Source organism: Athene noctua, chromosome 1, assembly GCF_965140245.1.
Source record: "Athene noctua chromosome 1, bAthNoc1.hap1.1, whole genome shotgun sequence".
Lineage (NCBI taxonomy): Eukaryota > Metazoa > Chordata > Aves > Strigiformes > Strigidae > Athene > Athene noctua.
Window position 1 is genome coordinate 61,778,718 of NC_134037.1, and position 20,221 is coordinate 61,798,938.

The 20,221-nt window shown below is 39.2% G+C and overlaps 1 protein-coding gene across 5 annotated transcripts in view; it reads right to left on the reverse strand.

Annotated features, from left to right (window-relative positions):
* The window catches only part of PTPRK (protein tyrosine phosphatase receptor type K), a 413,815-nt gene that overhangs the window by 68,555 nt on the left and 325,039 nt on the right, over positions 1–20,221 (reverse strand). For all 5 annotated transcript variants that reach the window (XM_074896287.1, XM_074896286.1, XM_074896285.1 and 2 more), the window contains exons 9-13: positions 17,181–17,290; positions 15,562–15,763; positions 12,556–12,661; positions 5,241–5,514; positions 2,241–2,277 (exon numbers count right to left, since the gene is read on the reverse strand). In XM_074896287.1, coding sequence (XP_074752388.1) covers positions 2,241–2,277; positions 5,241–5,514; positions 12,556–12,661; positions 15,562–15,763; positions 17,181–17,290 — 729 coding nt within the window. The remainder of the gene's footprint in view (positions 1–2,240; positions 2,278–5,240; positions 5,515–12,555; positions 12,662–15,561; positions 15,764–17,180; positions 17,291–20,221) is intronic.

Below are 20,221 nucleotides of genomic sequence, written 5' to 3' on the forward strand. Positions count from 1 at the left end.
AACTACCTTTGCTGGTAATACTGAACTTCACTACCAGGGAAATTTTGTCTTGCCTTTACATGTACCTTTAATGTCATTCCCTCCTGCACCCTTCCACCCCTGATCTTTATGATTTTTAATTGGTTTTGCCAGCTGTAGGCTCCTTCAAGTCACAGGAGAGAGCACAGAACTATGAACTGCTTTTCTAACTGAATACATAGTTTAGACAATTTGCTAGATTTTAAAAGGGCACTTTACTGGGGTGCATTAGGTAAGGTCAGACAGTCTTCTTTTCCCTATGAATATATTACAAATGTAACCAGATGCTTCTGAGGTCAATGATTTAAAGCAAACTTACACACTATGAAAAAAGTCAGCATAACCAGATGAACATATACATAAACCAATATATTAAGTATACTTTTCTTCAAGTACAACAAATGTTTTCATTGTAAAAAAAAACCCACAATGAGAAAAAAATTCAGAATCAGCTTTAAAAAAATATTTAGAATACCAGTGTAACTCTTTGAGAGGTATGAATGTACACGACTTTGAAGTCACATATGATGTGATGACACCCTATTAAATGCACTCCTTCAGAGCAAGGGAAAGCATTTGATCCTAATGTTGCATCCCCCCCACATTTCACATCTATCAATTAAAATAAAGTCAGAGAAAACATTTTGGTTTCCAGTTCCATGTTCAAGGAGTATAGTACTGACATATTAGGCAATGCAGTTACTTCAGGAAAACTTGTCTTTAGCCAGAATGGCAAAGGCAAAATATATGGCATGATGGTAAGAAACCTGCTACTTGTTTCCCCTTTCCTTCAGATTACCGCCACTGGGGTGAACGTGACTGTTAGGTCAGAGGAAGGCATACAAACAACCACCACCAGGACTATTGCTCCTGTGAACACTGCTTTGAGATTGATGGACTGAATATGGTTAAGTGAAAAATAATTTCCTCCTAAGACAGGTGAATTTCTTCCTTATTTTGTTATTACTATCCGTAAAATTTATGATGAGAGAGACCGCTGCTTTCCCCTTCCTCAGTCCTGAATACTTTAGGTTACCTTTGAGCCTTTCAAGACTATCCCTTGACTCAAAGCCTAGCAATACATGCTTGTGGTACATAAATATTTGTTTATGCAAATATATTTTAATTCAAACATTTAATCTTGCCAGGTAAACATAAGAAAGATAATGCTGATGTACTTTTTCACAGAAGACTTAGCTCATGGTTTCAATTTCCTGTTTTTATTAGCTTACCTCACTTGACAAAAATATTAACACATCTTGAGAAGTACATTTTATTTTCTGTTTTCTCAGGAAAATGTTTGGTTGCTACCACCTCATTATGGGCATCAGTTTTTAATTGGAACAGGCTTTAAATTGAAAGAAGCAATTGAAAAAATGGTGCTGATGTGCCACTGCAGTATTTTAAATGCCCACTTGCTCATATCTAAAGTTGTTTTTATGCTGAATATTAATATGCAATTACAGACAACGTAAGTAGTGCTGGGCCTCTGCAGAGTAGTCTGTCAGCATTTCTAAGCTCCTTTCTTGTTGATGTTGCCAGAGACTATCAAACAACTCTCACGTCGACACAGTCAAGCAACCAAAATTAATGACTATAAATACAGTCAAAGCAAGAGTTAACAATAAGCAGAACAACTAAGTCCTCATTTGAAGATGAAACAGCATTTCTGACTGAGTGGTATGCGATTAACCCACTGTATGTGGGGTCAATATGATTTATTCTCACAGCTATGCAGTCAGTCTTAGCCCTGGGCCTCACTTGCTATCAAAGCCACGAGCCTTCCTCAAATCAACCCTCCCCTATGTCTAGCTAACACTGGGAGCTCTTACTTAGGAAAATTAACTATCATGTCCTTCATTTAAATTATTTCCACCCCTGCTTGGAAATAATTGTTAGTATAACAGTTTAACCACGTGCTGTTTCTAGTCCCCAGCCCATCTATCTGCCGCTTGCAATGCTCCAGCAGCCTAAAAGCAGATCTTGAAAACCACAGACGGGGAAAGAAAAAAAGGAGCGCTTATTTTATCTAAATTCTGAGTATTGCTAGAACAGTAGTCTCTTGGCCTGATACCAAAGAATAAAAAGCAGTAGCCCATTACATTCAAAGACAATCAAGTGGTTCAAAATACAGGGAGAGTACTGGCTTTGGTTCAAACACTTAACAGAAACATCACATTTCATTAAAAAAGCCACTTTGCATGGAGGGACGAACCTCTTACCTTTTGTAGCTATTCGAACACACTGAGTTTTGGTTTCCTGTTGAGGAGAAAAGTAAAGAAAACAGTCAGATCAGGTTGCTTTTTCTTGCCCTCCCTGCTCCATAAATTAATCCTAGATCTGCTGATCAGCTGGGGTAACCTGACAAGGTGACAGAGGGCTCTGCGCTGAGCAGGGGAGGAAACTGAGTAATTTTTGCCTTTACAAAAACTGGATGAAACCTAGACATTGGTTTGTACTATTCAGGATAACAATGGGGAGAACAGGTGCAGGACAGCCCAGATGTAGCCACATTTGAGATTATTCAAATCAAATGGAAATTATGCCATAAGAATACAGAGACAGGGTGCAGTGAAAGAAAAAGGAAGGACTGGTGCTCCTGGTTATTTCATGGTACAGAAATCCTGAGTCAGCATTGACCTCCACCAGCACCATGAAGTAAAAAAGGTACATCTGTTCAGCACTGTTTCCAAACTAACTTGTCTTGCTGCATCCTGATGGTCTTAAATAGAGTCACCTGAAGCACGTCAGCAACATGCTCTCTCATGCTTCTGAGTGTGGAATTGGCATAGAAGTAGCCAAATATCCCTTCACATATGACACAGTTAATCTACAACCTACATAATGTGCCCAGGAAAGACAGTAATTCAACACTGATGTGCTCCAGAAGAAGTTGCACATGCAAAGACAGTTTTTATGTATTTTACTTCCCTCACTCCCCATCCTCCACTTCAGAAGTTAGGTCAGCCGTTGAAAAAAAATGGACAGAGAAATGACTTGGTTATGCACAGCTTGGACAATCTGAACAGACAATGGTCAGTCATAAATGGGTTTTCTGACATTCCTGTACAATGTGCAGTCATTTTAAAGGCAAACATACTGAAATAGCATAAGGTTGTGTGAGAGGACGCAGCTGCTGCTGTATTAGATCACTCTAAACAACAAGAGCATGGAATTAGAAAATATAATAAGTTTCATTCTCTAAAATAAGCTCCCTCTGGTCCTGCACCTCCCAGCACTCCATCCCTTAATACATCCCTAGGATCTCTCTCCTCTTGAGGATTCCTGAGCAACAGGTAAAATATGTTGATGCTGTTTTGTAAACATAGCTTGTAAAGAATGAGCAAATCCATTAATAGAGGCTTACAATAAAGACAACTTTTCCATGTCAATGAAAGCCCCAAAGTTTATCAATATAATCTTACCTAATTAACGTTCTCCCAGTCACTGGATTTACTTGTCCACTTTTGCTCAGAATATCTGCGAGGATGATGGAATAACCCTCATCCCACCACTACAGTGTATTTCAGAGCATACTTTACTTCCCCTTGACTGTTTTGATGATCTCACTGGTTTACATGTGTTTAAATATTTTGCAGCTCAGAGGTCATTTTACAACAACTAGATCTCTGACCTGGCAGAATGCAGTGCAATCCTCCCGGAATCTTGCCCCAAATTACCCTAGGAACAGAAATCTATCTGAAGTTTTAAATCATTCCAGAGAAAACCATTTTAAACTCCCTCACATACTGAAATCAAGTTACAGTAAAAAATAACACGTTCTTCCTTCATCTTCTACTTATCTGTCAAAATGTAAAAGCCAAAATAAATATCTATGTTTGTGTTTAATATTTTTGTTTTACTTTTCCCTCCCATTTATTTCTCGGGGAATGAAACAAATTTCCTTACAATTTAGTCAGCTGGAATCCAAGAAAAGCAAAGGGAATATATGTAGCAGGTGAGGGAAATATAAATGAGTGACTAGCTGTTAGCTTTATTTTGTTTTGTTTGCTTCATACAGGTCTATAGATAAGAACTGCAAAGATGGAACAGCTTCCATCAGTTCCAGTAGTTCTGGAAGCTGGTTCTCAAGCCGTTCCAGTATGGTTTCATTAGCTCCTGCTTTGTCCCCATTCTGCCTTGATGCATATGCAATTTTCATAACCATAGGTAGAAGGTGAGTTTTTCTTCAAGGGGCTCCAATGCAAGGCCACCTGTTAGCTAGGATTTGTTTAGTCATGGCAGAGACCCAAATGTGAGGATAAACATGGCTTCTACTCCTTTCGGATGGCTCTGGTGAGCCTCGGTGGCTATTGATCTACCTGTCTTGTCAGGCAGTTCCTTTCTGACCTGCCTGGACACTTCCTATGAAGACTCTTAGAGACATATTACAGCAATTTCCTTCAGTTTTCTAAACTCTAAATAAAAAATTTAAATTTTTAAATATCTGAAGCTTTTGTGCCTAGCACATTTTCCCTCCTAACTGATCATCTTCCCCTTCCCCATTTTTCATTTATGAGAGGAAAAATCATTTAAGAGTGACAGCATAGGGCTTGCAGAGCCACAGTTGTACTTCCCACCTAGAACCTCCCTCCCTGGCACTTTTTCCCCTCCCATATGTATAGAGAGCCAGCAACAGCACTCAGCAACACAGATGAAAATGAAACACCAAGGAGATAATGAAGGTGAGTGACAACCATACTCTTACTACTGCACAGCAGTGGAGCAAGCCTCAAGCACACCTTTTCAGAAAGGCTCTTGAAAACACACCATGGGCTTGAGGTTATTTTTACTCAAGCAAATTTTTGTTTTTTATTTGATGTTCAGTGCAAGAGTCTCAAAAAGTTTGTAAAGTTTTATTAGCCCACTGAGCAGCCCACATTCTGTTTATCCTGCAGTAATTTAATCTTCTGAAGTGCGCAACTAATGAGAACTCGGAAAAGGGCTGTGGATGTTATCTACCAAGGAGGTAGAGTCCCAGCACTGAATGACTTCACTCAGGTGATTACTACAAGATGTATTAAACTTTCATCTAGTAGTAGTTACTATGACACAAAGGTGGCGTGAAATGTGACTGGCATGCTGCCATACTGTCACAACATGGAAGAGATTACAGCAGTGCCACTGCCAACAGCAAACTACATCCAACTCTAGCAGTCCCAATTGTCACCACGGGCATGTCTTTTGACTCCTTGCAGGAGAAAGGTGTGGTTGGCACTTACCTTCTCAACACTGCTCATGGCCTGGAAATAGATGTTGTAGCCTTTCCGAGGAGCCAGTGGTGGGTTCCAGAAACCCTGGTAAGTTCTGTTGTCACCCACGGTAAAGGGTGCTGGCTCTGGCAGGTTTCCTGGGGGCAGCTCAGCAGCAAAGTAATATGGTGACCCCCCACTAAGAGCAGTCTGATATGTGACGGGGATTTGGTAGCACTCCATGGCACCCGTTTCTCGCTTTGTTCGGTGTGGGTGCAGCTCCTCAACAACGATTTGGTAGGCACTAGCGAAACAGAGGAAGAACAGCATATCTTTAAAGACACCTGCCGGGGTCAACTGTCTAGTCTCATAAAAATATTAACCCAATTGCTTCGTGTAAACTTAAAAAGAAAACAAAAGAAAGAAGAGAGGAAAAGACAGCAGGTGCACTGAAGCAGAGAGGAAAAAAAAGCTTGAAATATAGCAAAGCTATCTAATTCAGCCATTGGAAAGAAGTAGCATCCATTTTTTTCATGAAAAACAACAATACAAAACTATGGACAACCTTCTAACAATTATATTTCCTTCCCCCCCTCCCAGGCTTTTTTCTTTTGAAGAAACACAGGAATGAATCTGACTTTAAACTACAAGAGACTAAACTTTTGGTTAATCAGAAGCATCTGAAGTTAGCGTTTTCCTTTGAAACAATATTAGAGAAAGCTGAGCTTCAAGGCCCAACATAATGACTGCCTCCAGGCTGTGCTTGAAGCACCAATTTGCAGTTGTCATATCATTAGAGACGGAACATGCTGACAGGCTTCTCCACCTCTTGACCTTGCTGTGGCTTCTATCTTGGCTCAGAGCTATGCAGATCTAAAGTATAAGTGACATGCTGTAATACAAGCACAGATGGACAGAAATCTGTCCATTCCACCAAAATAGACTGCCTCATTCCTCTACAGTTGTCAATGATAAAACGTTACAAATTGCTGAAGCAGATGGCATTCGGCCTATTAAAACGCCATCCCAACCTCCCAATGCCTCTCTTGAAACAGTCCATGGCTTGGTCACTTTTCAAAATCACCTGCTTAAAATAGAACAGGTAATTATAATTCTTTTTTGCCTTTAGGGAAACTACCTAACTACAGGATGTTACCAACTCATTATCAGCTTCCCCTGCTCTGCAGAAGTACAGAACTTACACACTGAGAGCAGGAGGCAATTCTTCATTTTATAAGAGAATAAGAAAAGTTTTTAGACTTTTAAGAACGATACGTACACATACGCACATACACACACATGTACACATGCACACAATTTCTCATTTATATGCAGACATATTTGAGGACCTTATGAGATTAGTAAGAAAATATGCTCAGTCATGTAGACGAGACCTGAAGCTATTCAATTAAACTGGCAGAATTATCTGTCTTGGTTTTGTTTTAAAGCTTTCTAAACAGAAAAAGTTAAATTGAACAGAGTTCTCGAAGCATCACTGCATTGCTGCAGGGACTCTGAAAGGCAAAGGCAAAGACAATCCTCCTACTTTCAGAACTTATGGGGTTGCATTAAATTATTTTGTCAATTTTCTCTGCTACTACTGCCCAGAAAACCCAATAACTGTTGTGGCAGAGATGAAGTACGATACTCGGGAACAGAAGAGAGGAGAGCAGAAAACATAAGAAATTAGTTTCATGCCTTTCTTGAGCTGAAAGAAAAAGTTAGCATCCCCTTTTCCTACCACCTAAAAAATCAAGGAGGAAAGCCTCTTCCCTTTCAAAGTGTCCAAGAGGAATATAGAAAGTCACCTCATTTTTGAACTCCAGGTAAAAAGAAAAAAGTAAACAAAAAACCGATGAGTTAGTTCCAGGGATCTCTGTTTCTCCTAAACTGTGAACTGAGCTTGCCTATAAATCACCTTCTGTGGTAAACTCTATGTATTAACCATGTCCAGTTAATGTGGCCTGCACCAACAAGCCACTTCCACAAGACCCCCATGCACCCGGAATCTTTCTTTATGCTTCAAAATTAATGTACTAGCAAAAAACACTCAAAGCATCGATATTTTACAAACTTGACAGGATGTAAAATATTTAAAATAATTTCTGTTTATGATGTACCAAGGGCAGAAATTACTACCCGTGTTTATTCCCTTCCTGGCCTGGCCCTGGACCTAGGCAGGGATAAAACCACTGCTCCTGACTGGGCAGCCAACCAACTGAAGAGTACTGGGAACACCAGACACCATGTGTCTGCTCCCTCCCTTCTGCAGCCTTCTCTCATGAGCTGCCAAAGGATTGGGACCAACACAAATTCTGCTCTCTGAAATGCCAGGAGAGCAGGAAACTTGTCATCTGTGACACCCTGCCAACCTAGGAGGAGGAAGCCGGCAGGGCGAGCGGAAGGACAGTGCAACGTCTGCATCTGACGGAGGCAACCATCCCCTGGAACAGCCTGGTTTGTCACACACTGCAGAAGCTGAGATCCACTACAGTTACCAAATTAACCCCCACTTTCCCTCCCCATTTTATAGAATAAGGGGCAAATAAATTATCTTTTTTTTTTTTTTTAAGGGACATCTCCTTTTTAAGGGTCAAGTCTCCTCAGAGACCAAAATGAACCAAAAATCAAAGACGAAGGGCATGAGAGTGAAGTGTTAGGAAAGTCTCTTTAAATAGCATTCTTTAAAAACACACAGGAATTTTTGAATGTGATATAAACAGTACGTTAAAATTTTAAGCATGAGATCACAATAAAATGTGAAGGTTCTGAAAAATTTTCTAATAATTTACATAAAATATTCTTCCAAAAATAATGCTTTTTGGGCCCCTACATCTGAAAAATTATAAAATGTGGAAAATAAGAAACAAATATACACACTGTAGACAGTCTATCCAATTACTTTGAGTTAAAGAAAGAATACCCAATGACAGAAAGTCCTTAAAGTCTCCAATGAGGCTTTTTTTTAATTTTCACAAAGTATTTTTTAAATAAAAGATGTGCCTATCCTCTTTAGACAGGGGATCTGGCAGTATTTTTCATGCAACATTATAGTCTAACAAGACACGCAGGAATACAGTAATTTACCTCTGATCCCTTTGTGATACCATCTGTTTAAGTCCATTTACTAACGCTACAGTGGCTGCAAAGCAGCACTGTCACTCGGCGCACACATAACAGTGTTTGGAAAGGACACTTTGCTGTAAGATGTGAAGACAGAAGCCAAAGTTAAATTTGCAACTTGGAAAGCAGGGTGTTCACTGGCTGCAAAGGTGATTTGATATCAGGCTATAAGTGAAAGTTTAAAGGCTACGTACTCTGCTTATCATGAGATTTTAAAATATTACTAATCCTTCAACTACCTTATGTTCTCTACGCATTTTTTTTGTGTAATGGTGGGAATTCAATTATTGAGACTTGCTTGTGACTAGAGCTGAGGAAATTTGTACAACAGCTATTTTTTTTCCAGTCTTCCCAGACAGCAAACGAGGAATAAAAGCAAGAAAGAAAGAAGGAGGGGTGGAAGACCTAGGTGACAATATTCCTTCTCCTTGATGACTAAAATAAATTCTGAGCTATTCTGAAGAGTAATACAAATTTCAGAAGATTCCACATTAGTTGCTGGGATCACAGAGGCCCAACAGTTGTCTGAATCAGATAAGTGGATAAAGTGTTGAAGATGTAACAGGTGAAGAGCTCCTCTGCTGAGATTTTGCATGAGGAGTTCTTTTTGATGTCAAAAATTTTTTTCTTTTACTTAAGAAAACCTGTACAGAACCTCCCTATTGACCAAGACAATTGCAAACAGCCTAAAAGGAGGCCCCTGGCAACAGACAGTGCTTTTCACCTCTCTCTAAAAACTCGGACTCTCAAACAGGTATTGCAGTGGTGAACATGTTGTTCATACTTCAGCCCTATTCTGACAGGGCTTTAATATGAGCTAGAGACCTCCTTGATGCATCTAGTGGAGAGAGTGTCCTCTCCTTTGATGGGCGCCAGACTGACTAACAGACAGGCCAAGTTACAAACTGAGCTCTTGGAAGTCCGACTGACAACTAAGTGTGAGCTACTCCCTGCCATGGTCTGCTTTATTAGTCTTGTTGCAAAATGAAAACAACCTGATTTTGCATATGGAGGTATAAGGAAAACACTTTACCAATCAAGTAAAAGAAATTTAATAATTAAAAAGTTGTCTATGCTGATTTTGATACATGTGCTTCATAATACTCATCTGCAGTAGGTTGAAAACAAAAGATTGGTTTGAGGGTGCTCAGTTAGGATCCTTCAGAAAAACTACAGTGACAAATCACACCTTCAAATGAATCACTGAAGCACCACTGATGCTACTGACTGGGACCTCATCCACGAGATTGATGGTGAAACGGTACACGCTTCACAGTGAGTCTGAGCCATCCAGCCCTGTCTCCCTTCACATTTCTAGTTTGTAATTTGGTTTAAGATTTCAGGAGGCCATAAAGAATGCTAGAGATTACACGATAACATTTGACAGGGAAGATATGATTAGAGTCATGTTTATAAACTGTGATGACTATGACATGTAGCATCTTAAAGAAATGATTGACAGCTGCACATAGATTTCACTAGAGTTAAGGAACATCTGTTTCCTGGGGGGCTGTGCTGATGGAGAGACTGAGGTACAACAAAATCTGATCATGTTATAATTCTGTTTGTGAAAGCAAAAGAGCGAAAGAGTATCAGACTCAGCTTTTTTTTTTATTCCCCCCCCCTCTTTTTTTTTTAACACAGACCTACTGCTATTAAACAAAATGATCTTTTGACCATCTACAGCTCCAGGGATTAGAGGACTGGGTGCAAACAAACCTTTCCAAAAAGCCAACTGTATTCTTCAGTGTCAGGCTAAAGAACAGCATTTGAGTCCCTTTTACTCAATCACAGCTGCAGGCACGGCAATGCAATTTTTCCCACCTATCTAGTAACACTCATTACGGCAGCAATCCAGCTTGTAGTGGAAACACAGTTGCAGTGTGGATGGAGTTAAGCTTCAGTTAAACGCATCATAAAGTTCAGCAAAATGCACTGAATCAATTCAGAATTCAGTGCTACATTTACCTCCCCTATTAAAAAGCTGCTAAAAAATACCTGACTGCAACACGCATAACTTCAGGAAAGGGAACAGGACCATGTCTTCTGCATTCCCCTGGAGAACATTCCTCATTCCAAGCAAGGAATAAAACACCTGTCTTTCTTTAAGAATAAAGCCCAGCGCTCTGGTTATAGTGATGGACTTACTTTCTTGGCCTCCTGATGTTACAAATTTCATGTAATCTCTTAGGTTTTAGAAATTAATTAAAGTGGTGAGGGAATATGGGAGACAGGCAGACATATGATTTTTTGAGAACATATTCAACATGAGTTATTAATACTCTATCAAACTATCTATTAACATTTAGTATATAGATCCTTTTTGCCAGCTTCACAGGCTACAAGTGACCAGCTCATGCCATGAAACTGAGGATGCTGTAAGGAAAATTGAGAGAATAAATGTGATGTGGTGTGGTGGAGGTATAGTCTGCAGTGAGTTACTCGCCTGCCAGTACAGTTCAGAGAAACCAGAGCTTCCTGAGATAGGTACAAGTAATCCTCTAGCTACATCCCATCACACTACCAGTTCATGAAAGAAAACTCCCAGGAGAGAAATCTGGGACATGGGACTGACTCGTCTCAGTGTGAGTAGTGGACTGAAAGTGGGAGCCTGCTGCCGTCTACACCCATGTGCTACTGACCTTTGCTGTAGAGAAGATAAGCACCACTGTCAGAAGATCCCAGTGGTGTCTGGCAGGGGTGCTGTGGGGGAACCTATGCATCAGTCCCCTCAGGGGACCGGGCATGGGACTGTAAAGATTTGGCATGGATTAGAGAGAGATAGATATCACATTTGTCAAACAGGGACAGCTTTGGATATGGCCAGCAGCAGGACACCTGGAAGTCCTTTAAAAGCACCTACAAAGGCAAATAGCGAGTTTAAGCACCTGCGTAACTTGGGGACATTTTCAGATTACAGGCCTGGTTTCTACTGAATCAATTCAACAAAAACCCTATTTTAGGAACCCAAGTCCTGTACTTAATGTAGTCCTGTACATTTTAGCATTCTTCACACCCCAAAAAATCCTAGGTTTGCTCCAGGGCAATCTTTCAGAAACTAATGATGTATGGGATTACAATTTTATTTATGGATACAGCACATCAATATCTCCTATAAAGGGGATGAATATGGATTATTTTCTATGACAGAATATTAATAAATAACCTGATCATATAAATCATCAGGTTGACTATACAAGCATATAAAAATGCTTATAGGTCTGTGACTCATCCCCACAACATCCATGTAAAACGTATGTTCCTCCTAATGAAAACAGACTTCAGAAACACCTGTTTTTCCTCTACTTTTAGGGCTCAGGCACATTACCTGACATCAGCTGAGCCATGGTAACCGACTTAATGTAACACAGAATGAAATGCATTAGCCTGTATTTCTCTAAAATGTCACAAGGGTAAGAGCATGAAAAGCTTCTGATGCTCAGTAGCTAATTAACCCCCAATTAGTCAATCCTGTCCCTGAATATTGCTGATGCAGCCACATGAGAAAAACACAAATGGAATCAAATAATATCACAAAATTTTTGCACTAACAAGTAGAAGTAAAGAGCAGGATGTGGACTAATCTTTGCAAACAGAATTAAATTATCTCTCCATAGAGAGTAGAAGGGGAACGACCCCTCAAAGTTAACATAAATGAAACATTTTAATATGATTATGGGAAAATTTAATAGTTTGCTACATGATTTCTAGTAAGAAGCACTCTGAGAGGAAAAAGGTCAAATAGTTTGTATTCATCACTATTATTCTCCCATTTTCTCTGAGCTTCTAATTTTCTAGTCATACATATATGCTATAGAATAGCTGATTTGAAGTACTGGTGAGGAATTGTTATCTTCAGATTCACTTTCTGACAAACACCTTTCAACTTCGTATTTCAGAGACACTGTGAGAAAGAAAAATGAAACGATAATGGATAGGAGGTGGTCCTGGGGACCCTAAATCAAACAGGACAGACAGTTGGATGATTCAAGTCATGACTACGTTCAAAAAACCCCTGACCACCTGAACAACCAAAATCAAAGAATATTTTCTTTTTAATTACAGATCTATTGGCAAGCTCAGTCTAGCTAAGAAAAACAATAGTAATGTCAAATGAAACGTTCACTTGGAAATGAATAGCTCTATGAGCTGCAATACAGTGTACAATCAACTAAAAAAAAATCTTCACATTTTCTTGATTATTATTTTTTTTTTTTTTTACCTGATAGGTGCACCTTTGGCCTGTGCTGGTCTCAAGAGTACAGTTATTGTAGTAGCAGTTTCATTGAGAGATGCATCGACTCCTTCATAGTCCGGTAAAGTGGGAGCTGATTAATGTTGAGTGGGAAGGAAACGAACAAGAAACAAATCATTGAAAACATTCTGAATTTTCATGAGATTGTGCCTGTTCATAATATAGTACAAAGCCACAATCCTTCACCAGCTACATGAGTTTTTTTTAACGATTTTCCAGTCAGGTACAATCTTTTACTAGAGCATGAATGGGACTTCACCAACAATTGATAATCCGATCCCTAACTGCTCCCCCTCAAATCATGATACATATCAAGCTAAACAGGTTTATTCAAGAAGGACAGAAAGAGAGGAGGTGACTGCCAAGAAACCCTAAGACTACAAAACCCCATGGTGGCTTCATTCTTTCTACCTTACAAACAACTATACCCACCATCTTGAAGACCCCAACTCTACTACCTCTTTTTCCTCCTTCAACAATTTAAGAAGCTTTCACATTTCCTCTTAAAGGTCATGGAAGACCATGCCAATACCAACCAGAGTGCAGGAAAATTGGACTCGGATAGACATGCATCTGTGGCCTAGAACTGGCTGGGTGAGTCTATTCCCATGCCCATTTCTCCTCCATTTCTGACAATGGATGGCCAAGCTGCTCAGTAATCACTTTCTGAACACTGCAGTTTTCAGACCAGAGTATCAAGAAAAGAAAGTCAAAACTAGAAGCAGTTCAGGAACTGATTCAGTAATGGACTGGCTGTCAGCCCTTCGTAGCAGCAATATTTGTCGTGGGTTGTATGGCTAGTGTTGGTGATTACTTCAACCACCCAATTTTAATCTGCTGCCACAAACCTTGTAGAGTCCTCCCTGGTAATACAGTTGCTTACTTCAGCTCTAATGCAAGGAAAGAAACAGGATTTTCTGTGATTCAGGAAATAAGAGATTTCTATTAATTACTAATCTTTAACAAGCTTGAAAACTATCTGCATTTTTTAAAATATGTGGCTTTATCTTTATAAAATTGTTAATGATCCCTGTATACTTAAAAATTAACTTTGACAAAAAAGATGTTTGCTAGTAGGATGTTGATCATTTAAGTCATAATAATTTCACAATAATATATCAATAGAGAAGCTCTGAAAGATTAAAAACCTTGTTTCATTAGTCCCAGATCATAGATAAACACAAAAAATTCTCTTATGTCAAGAAATATTATTTTATAGAAAAAACGTTCATTGAATGTTAATTTCTAAATTACTGTTTACACCATGTTCACTAGGATCATGGCAACCACTTGTAAGCTTGGTTAAAAAGAGTAATTTCCCTCCTCATTAGAAATAAAGCTAGCATTTTCTGAAACATATACGTTACTTCATAAAAAGCTGTGCAGAGCAAAATTAGACAACAGTTCAGCGTAAAGCAAGATGAAAAAAACCCACGCTGAAATTCAGATATAAAGGGTGTCACAGCCCTGTGTTTAAGCTTTCCTACTATTAACCATGTTTTGCCAACTAACAGACCCATACTGTGTCTAGAAAGTGTGGTAGACTGGATTTTGGACAAAATTCCCAGAATTTCTGGGTGGAAAAAAAGGGCATATCTGAAGAAGCCTGAACACACTGTAGTCCTAGATAATCCAAATGTGTTGAGGTGCTTATTTCTCAAAATACTAAAATATCTGGGTGACAGACATGCTAGCAAGACATTACATAGTTACACCTTCTTTATTCCTCCTACAAAGAGGTTAGAAGACAAGTATGCAAGTACTACACCACTATTATCCCTGAAAATTTATAAACTGGAGTTTGTTGTGAAGAAACAGAAAGATCTTAAAACAACCTGAGTAAAATATTAGACTTCAAAACAACATAATAGCTATATAAACAGAACAGAATGTGTCATTTAGGGTTTTTTTTGGTGGCTTGGTTGGATTTTTTTGAAGGGGCTGGGGCATGAGGAGTGCTAGTGCTTATGTGCTGGGATGGAATTCAACAGATTGTTCCAGTTAACTACAACTACAGCATTTCACTTGCTACATAATTCAAGGAGCTCCACCTTGAATTTTCTCACATTTTGATTTATGTACATGTTTTTGGGAACTGGGTAAGGAGACTACGTGAATAGTTTCCCACAGAAATGGTAGGTGCATTCCAATACATTATTAACTTCCTTTTACAGGACACTAAGTTTCATTATGGCAGATAAGGAAAATAGCCTGCTTCGTGCTGCTTATATTTCTAAATGACTCACTTTGATCTCTGCCAAAGCTCTGAAGTTGCCATGTCATAAAATCAACAGTCTCTTCAGGCACAGCATTGACTTACTTCTGCTATCAACTGCATAAGCCACTATCTTAGTTTTTGAGAATAATACCAAAATTTAAGAAAATAAAAATATTGAAGCATTCCATTGCACGTTACATTCTTCTAGAGTTTGCAGTGTGTTACTGAGATGAATAGTGTCAATCTTGGTGCACTGCAGTAAGTGAATAAAGGCACGAGGAAGCAGACTTCTATTAATCTGGCGAAAGAAATTCTCCCTTCCTCCCAACTGTCCCAGTTCTGTTATAGCTGTGTGCTGCTAAGTGGTGTCACCTTGAGCAAATCAGTTAATTTTCTGCATCTGACTTCTCTAATCTGCAAAACAAATACAGTACTTAGTGACCTATGGAGTGCTGTAAGGCTTAATTAGTTAAGGTTTATACAGCACTTCAAAATCTTCAGATGAAAGTACAAGATTACACAAAATCAAACAGTTAACAACTACAGGTGTGCAACTTCCACCTCATGCAAGGATTTATCCCTGAACTTATGCTACTGTTTGGCAAATGCACTCAAAAACATTTTTGGTAATACAGTTTCACAACATGATAGGATTGTTTTGGGATTTTCTTTCCCATTTCATAATTTTTCAAGTCTTACAAAAACATTTTTTAAAAGCAACCCACTTTTTTTTTTCTGTTGTTTTTTGTTTTTACCTGAGATGTTGGTTGTTACATTGATTGTGGTTGCTGGTCCAAACCCTTTGACAGTGCTTGCACGTATAAAGAACTGGTAAGTAGTACCAGGATGCAAGTGTGAGAAGACATGGTGTGTGCTGTTCCACATCTTCGACACAGTTTGTGGAGGTCCTGCAACTGGAACTGCAGGATCAAACGACCGTATACTGCTATAGCTGACCTGTGAAAACAATTATTTTTCTAACAATTGTTAGAGTTTTTGGCGCAAGGGGATTATGTTAGCTTGGTGGGAAAGGAAACAAAAGACACATGCTCATCTAGCTACCCAGCTATCTTGGGGACACCATGATGACTTGATGTGTATTAGTGTAGTCTGCTTCACTAGAAAGGCTATGCAGGTGTCCTGCATCTCTGTTTCTTTGTGATTTTAGCTCATATATGGAAAATTTCACTGTTACATTTAAGTTAGGATGCCCCCCCCCCCATCCCCCCCTCAACCTCTTTTATTTTTTATTCCCTGTAATACATTTCGCTCTCCTCTTCTAATAATCATATTTAAATGCTGTCTAAAGCAGCGGCAATATATTAATGTACTGATTTTGACTGGGATGGAGTTAATTTTCTTCACAGCAGCTCATATGGTGCTGTGTTTTGGATTTTTTTTGTGATTAAAACAGAATTAGAATTGCCCTTCTAATTCTCCCGCTATCTCACTGCAGGGCAATAAGCAAGCAGCTGAGTGGGGCTGAGCTGCCCGCCAGGGTTAACCCACAGTACTTAAAGAACTTTGTTAGCAATCTGTTAGCAAACAGATTTAATAGAATGGTTTGGGTTGGAAGTGATCTTAAAGATCATCTAGTTCCAACCCTCCTGTCACAGGGCAGGGACATCTTCCATTACATCAGATTGCTCAAAGCCCCGTCCAACCTGGTCTTGAACACCTCCAGGGAGGGGGCAGCCACAGCTTCCCTGGGTAAGCTGTTCCAGTGCCTCACTGACCTCATAGTGAGTTGTTTTGTTTGGTTAGTTGGCTTGTCTTTTTCCTGTAATTCACTAGTATACAAAATTATATTTTCTGTTCCTTTAAAAAAGGAATGCTGGAGAGGATGGTGTTTGTTCCTCAAATCAGCTCATGTTTCCTGCCGATCTCCTGTGTAGGTCCCCAAAAGGCTCATATATTAAATACACTTTAAATAGAATATATGTATGGAGGTTTCCTTGAGGGGTGATATCTAAAGAACCATCAAAGGTTAAAAACATTGCTCTAAATTTAATAACTATCTTACTTTTCATGTAACCTTCTCTTCTAATGAAGATTTCACAGATCATGGCTGTCATGGCTTTTGAATGGTGTATATTAATGATACAAGATTTTTAAAACTAGCACCTCCCGTGTGTATTGTAATATTGTTATACTCACATGCCAAAGCCACTTGACAGGGCTGACCAGCCAACAATACATTCACCATAATTATGGTTTTTGAATATCTAATCACTACACAAAATCCAGTACTCCATAAATGAAAGCAGCATATAACTGAATAGCTGCTTACAGAGCATAAATGCACACTGTCAGCCACCCCTCTTGCCGCACTTTCCTAGCCCCATCCTATACTTGTTAACTGTTTAATGATTACCTCATACTGAGTAATGATGCCATTTGGATCCACAGGTTCCTTCCAGTTGAGGAAGATTTTATCTTCAAAAGGAGTTCCTTTCACCGACTTGGCAGGTATAGGGCCTGGCACTACAAACAAAGAAAACTTTTTAAAATAGGAGATTCAAGAAACAGAAAAATTAAAGAGATGACAGAACATCCTATTGAAACCAAAAGTGAGTGCAGGTCTATTTTTATTAATATTCATTCGCATGCAAAAGGGAATGGTACAGAGTATTAAAAAAGCACTTCAAAGTGTATTTTGTCATTCGCAGTGCAGAGAGAGCATGAAGTTGAAACGTTATCCCTACATATGGTTTTCAAAACTTCATGCAAAGTCAAATTGTCTCGTAGTATAGCCAGGGGAAACAGTTCAAGCTAGATTACGACTTCATGGAACATCACTGAACTCTGTAATAAGCGTATCTTAGGACAAGGACTACATGGTTTTAAAATCCTTTTAAAAAGAAAAATCAAAGGCAAGGAAGAACCTCTGTTATACAGCATCTTCCAAACGAGAGAAATGCTTACAAAATAGTTTTCAGTCACTCCTTCTTATGATTTGTTGTTTTAAAAGAAATCCTCATTTAAAGAGGGGGCAGGGCACAGAGTGAACACACCAGCTCAGCTGCTGCTTCTTTCAGCCATTGACATGCTCATGCTGCAGAAAGATCAAAACTGCATACTTCAAATCCTTCCAGTCAGAGACATTTTCAAAGCTTTGAACTGAACCACACTAAGATGACCCTACTTTCTTATTTTAAACGGAACCAATATCCCTGGTGTAATAACAAGTCTGAAGTGTCACCTCAGGCCTCTTTGCCTGAGAGATTCACAGTACCTGGTAATCCCATCAACACCAGGCAGGAGTGCTTAGTTATCTCCCGTTTCAGCTTACGATTCTTTTTTAACCACAGCAGCTCACCTAGATTCGAACATGCTGAAAGAAGGGGATGAGGATAAGAGAGTGCCTGAAGAAACCCTGAACCCAAAGAAACATCTTCCCCTCTCAAAAAGCCAAAGTTGCCCAAATCTGCAGACTTTCAAACTAAAATGTTACTTGTATTTAATATATTGACACATATTTCTCTCCCCTTCTTAATCAGCCTACTTTCTTCAGTGCAACTTTTAGTGAACTTCATGCCTGACATTTTTTGGGTATTAATTATCAAAGCAAACTGAAGTTTTACAAAGAGTAAAAATAAATTAAAATCCACTGGATCAAAGGAAGTGCCAAGCACTGTGCTTGCAGCATCAAGGAGTGAGTGGTCTGTCTCAATAGCAGGATTTATTTCAGTCTACATGGAAACTATAAATGATGATCTGACCCTTGGTACAAAGAACATAATTTGGCACATTAATAATAAATTCATGGAGTCAAAAAGGTCCACAAGTAAACAGATTACAGCTTCACAGAAACTGTTCATCCATCTGTCAAACAAAGACCAAGGACAAGCTAACTAAAATCATACGCTGCTGCTTTGCCTCAGTGTCCTGATACAGACTGGGCAGTGGATGAAGGCTGACATGCCATGACAACCCCTGTGCGCTGTCTGTGGCATTGAGAGACTTGCTGTAGGCAACACTTCTGTTTTTCATGGGAATGCTCTACTGGTTTTCTTTTTTACATCTGAAATGAGGTATTAATATACGTTGATGCACATGACATTTTCCCTGGAAGATGTGTGCACATATGTGTGTGTGTGTATGTGCATGTACATCTGTGTTTGGGAGAGAACGCAGGCATGCGTGCATAATACGAAATATGACATTAAAACCTGTTAAAGAATGAGAGGTAAAAAGAAAACAGACACCATTGCTCAAAAACCTACAAAGTACTTTTTGTGTGGTGATTTTAAGGAACATGTTTCATATTCAATTGAAACTGGGTGCAGGGTTCTAAGTTTGAGGACTCCATAAAGCCTCCTACGTTTTCTGTTTAATCACCTAAGTGGGAGAAGCCTCTAAGCTCATCACCATCGCATGACTGTGTTTTCTTCTCCTGCAATATAAAATCTGTTGCTTGTGGCAGTAGCAGCAATGTTAAACTGACTGGAACTACAATGATTCCAGTTAGTTTCATGCTTTTCTTCCCACTGACATGGGAAGGGCACAAGAACAGAAGCTAGGACAGTGATGAGCAGCTTGCTGGGAATCCCAGTAAAAATAAGGTCAGAAAGTAAAAGAGAGGAAAGGTCTAGAAAAAGAGAGAAGTAATGTCCACAAACCTCATGCATCCCCACAAATTCACCAAAAATGAAGCTTGGGGTCAGCTTAAATTATTTGAGAGCTCAACTATAATTCAAACAAACAAACAAATAGAAGTTCAAATGCCTAGAAAGACGAATATAGATTAATTTGAAGGACACATTTTGATGGGTCTGAAGTTACTTTTTCATTTTTCAGTTCAACCACAGTAAAAACGTCTTTTAAGTGCAGAGCTTTACCGAATTGGCAAAGGAAAGCAAGGAAAAAGAAAAGCAGGAGCAAAGTAATTTGGTTAAAGAACAGAGCATCTGTGAGCCGGTCCATAGATTCAGTCAGCTTAGTCAAAATAATGACTAAACGTCCTCCATTTGTGGTTTCATGTCTTTGTTCTCAGGTCAGTATTAGCTACAAACAGAAATTTTAAAAAGGCTGAAATTAGTAAAAAATACCCCATAACCCCCCCAAAAAACAACACGAGAAAACCTAACAGCAAGGCAACTTGTTGGTAACACTACTTTGAAGATTCAAACGGCATCTCTCCATGTAGGCAGCTATTGATGCCTATTCCCTATGACTTCCAGCAGGACTCTAAGGGCTCAAGAAATACCTTAAACTTCACCTTTTCAATGCAGTGTGAAGATCCTTCCCTTTTATACAATATTTATCAAGGACTCAGGTGAAAAACAGCCAGGTAAACATAATCTTTGTGTTGATAACAGCTTTTGGAAACCTCACAAACAGCCCAAAAGCTTTTTTTCGGGCCTGTGTGTGCACCTCCAGAAGCCCCATTGCTCACCACAGCACCTCTTTGCT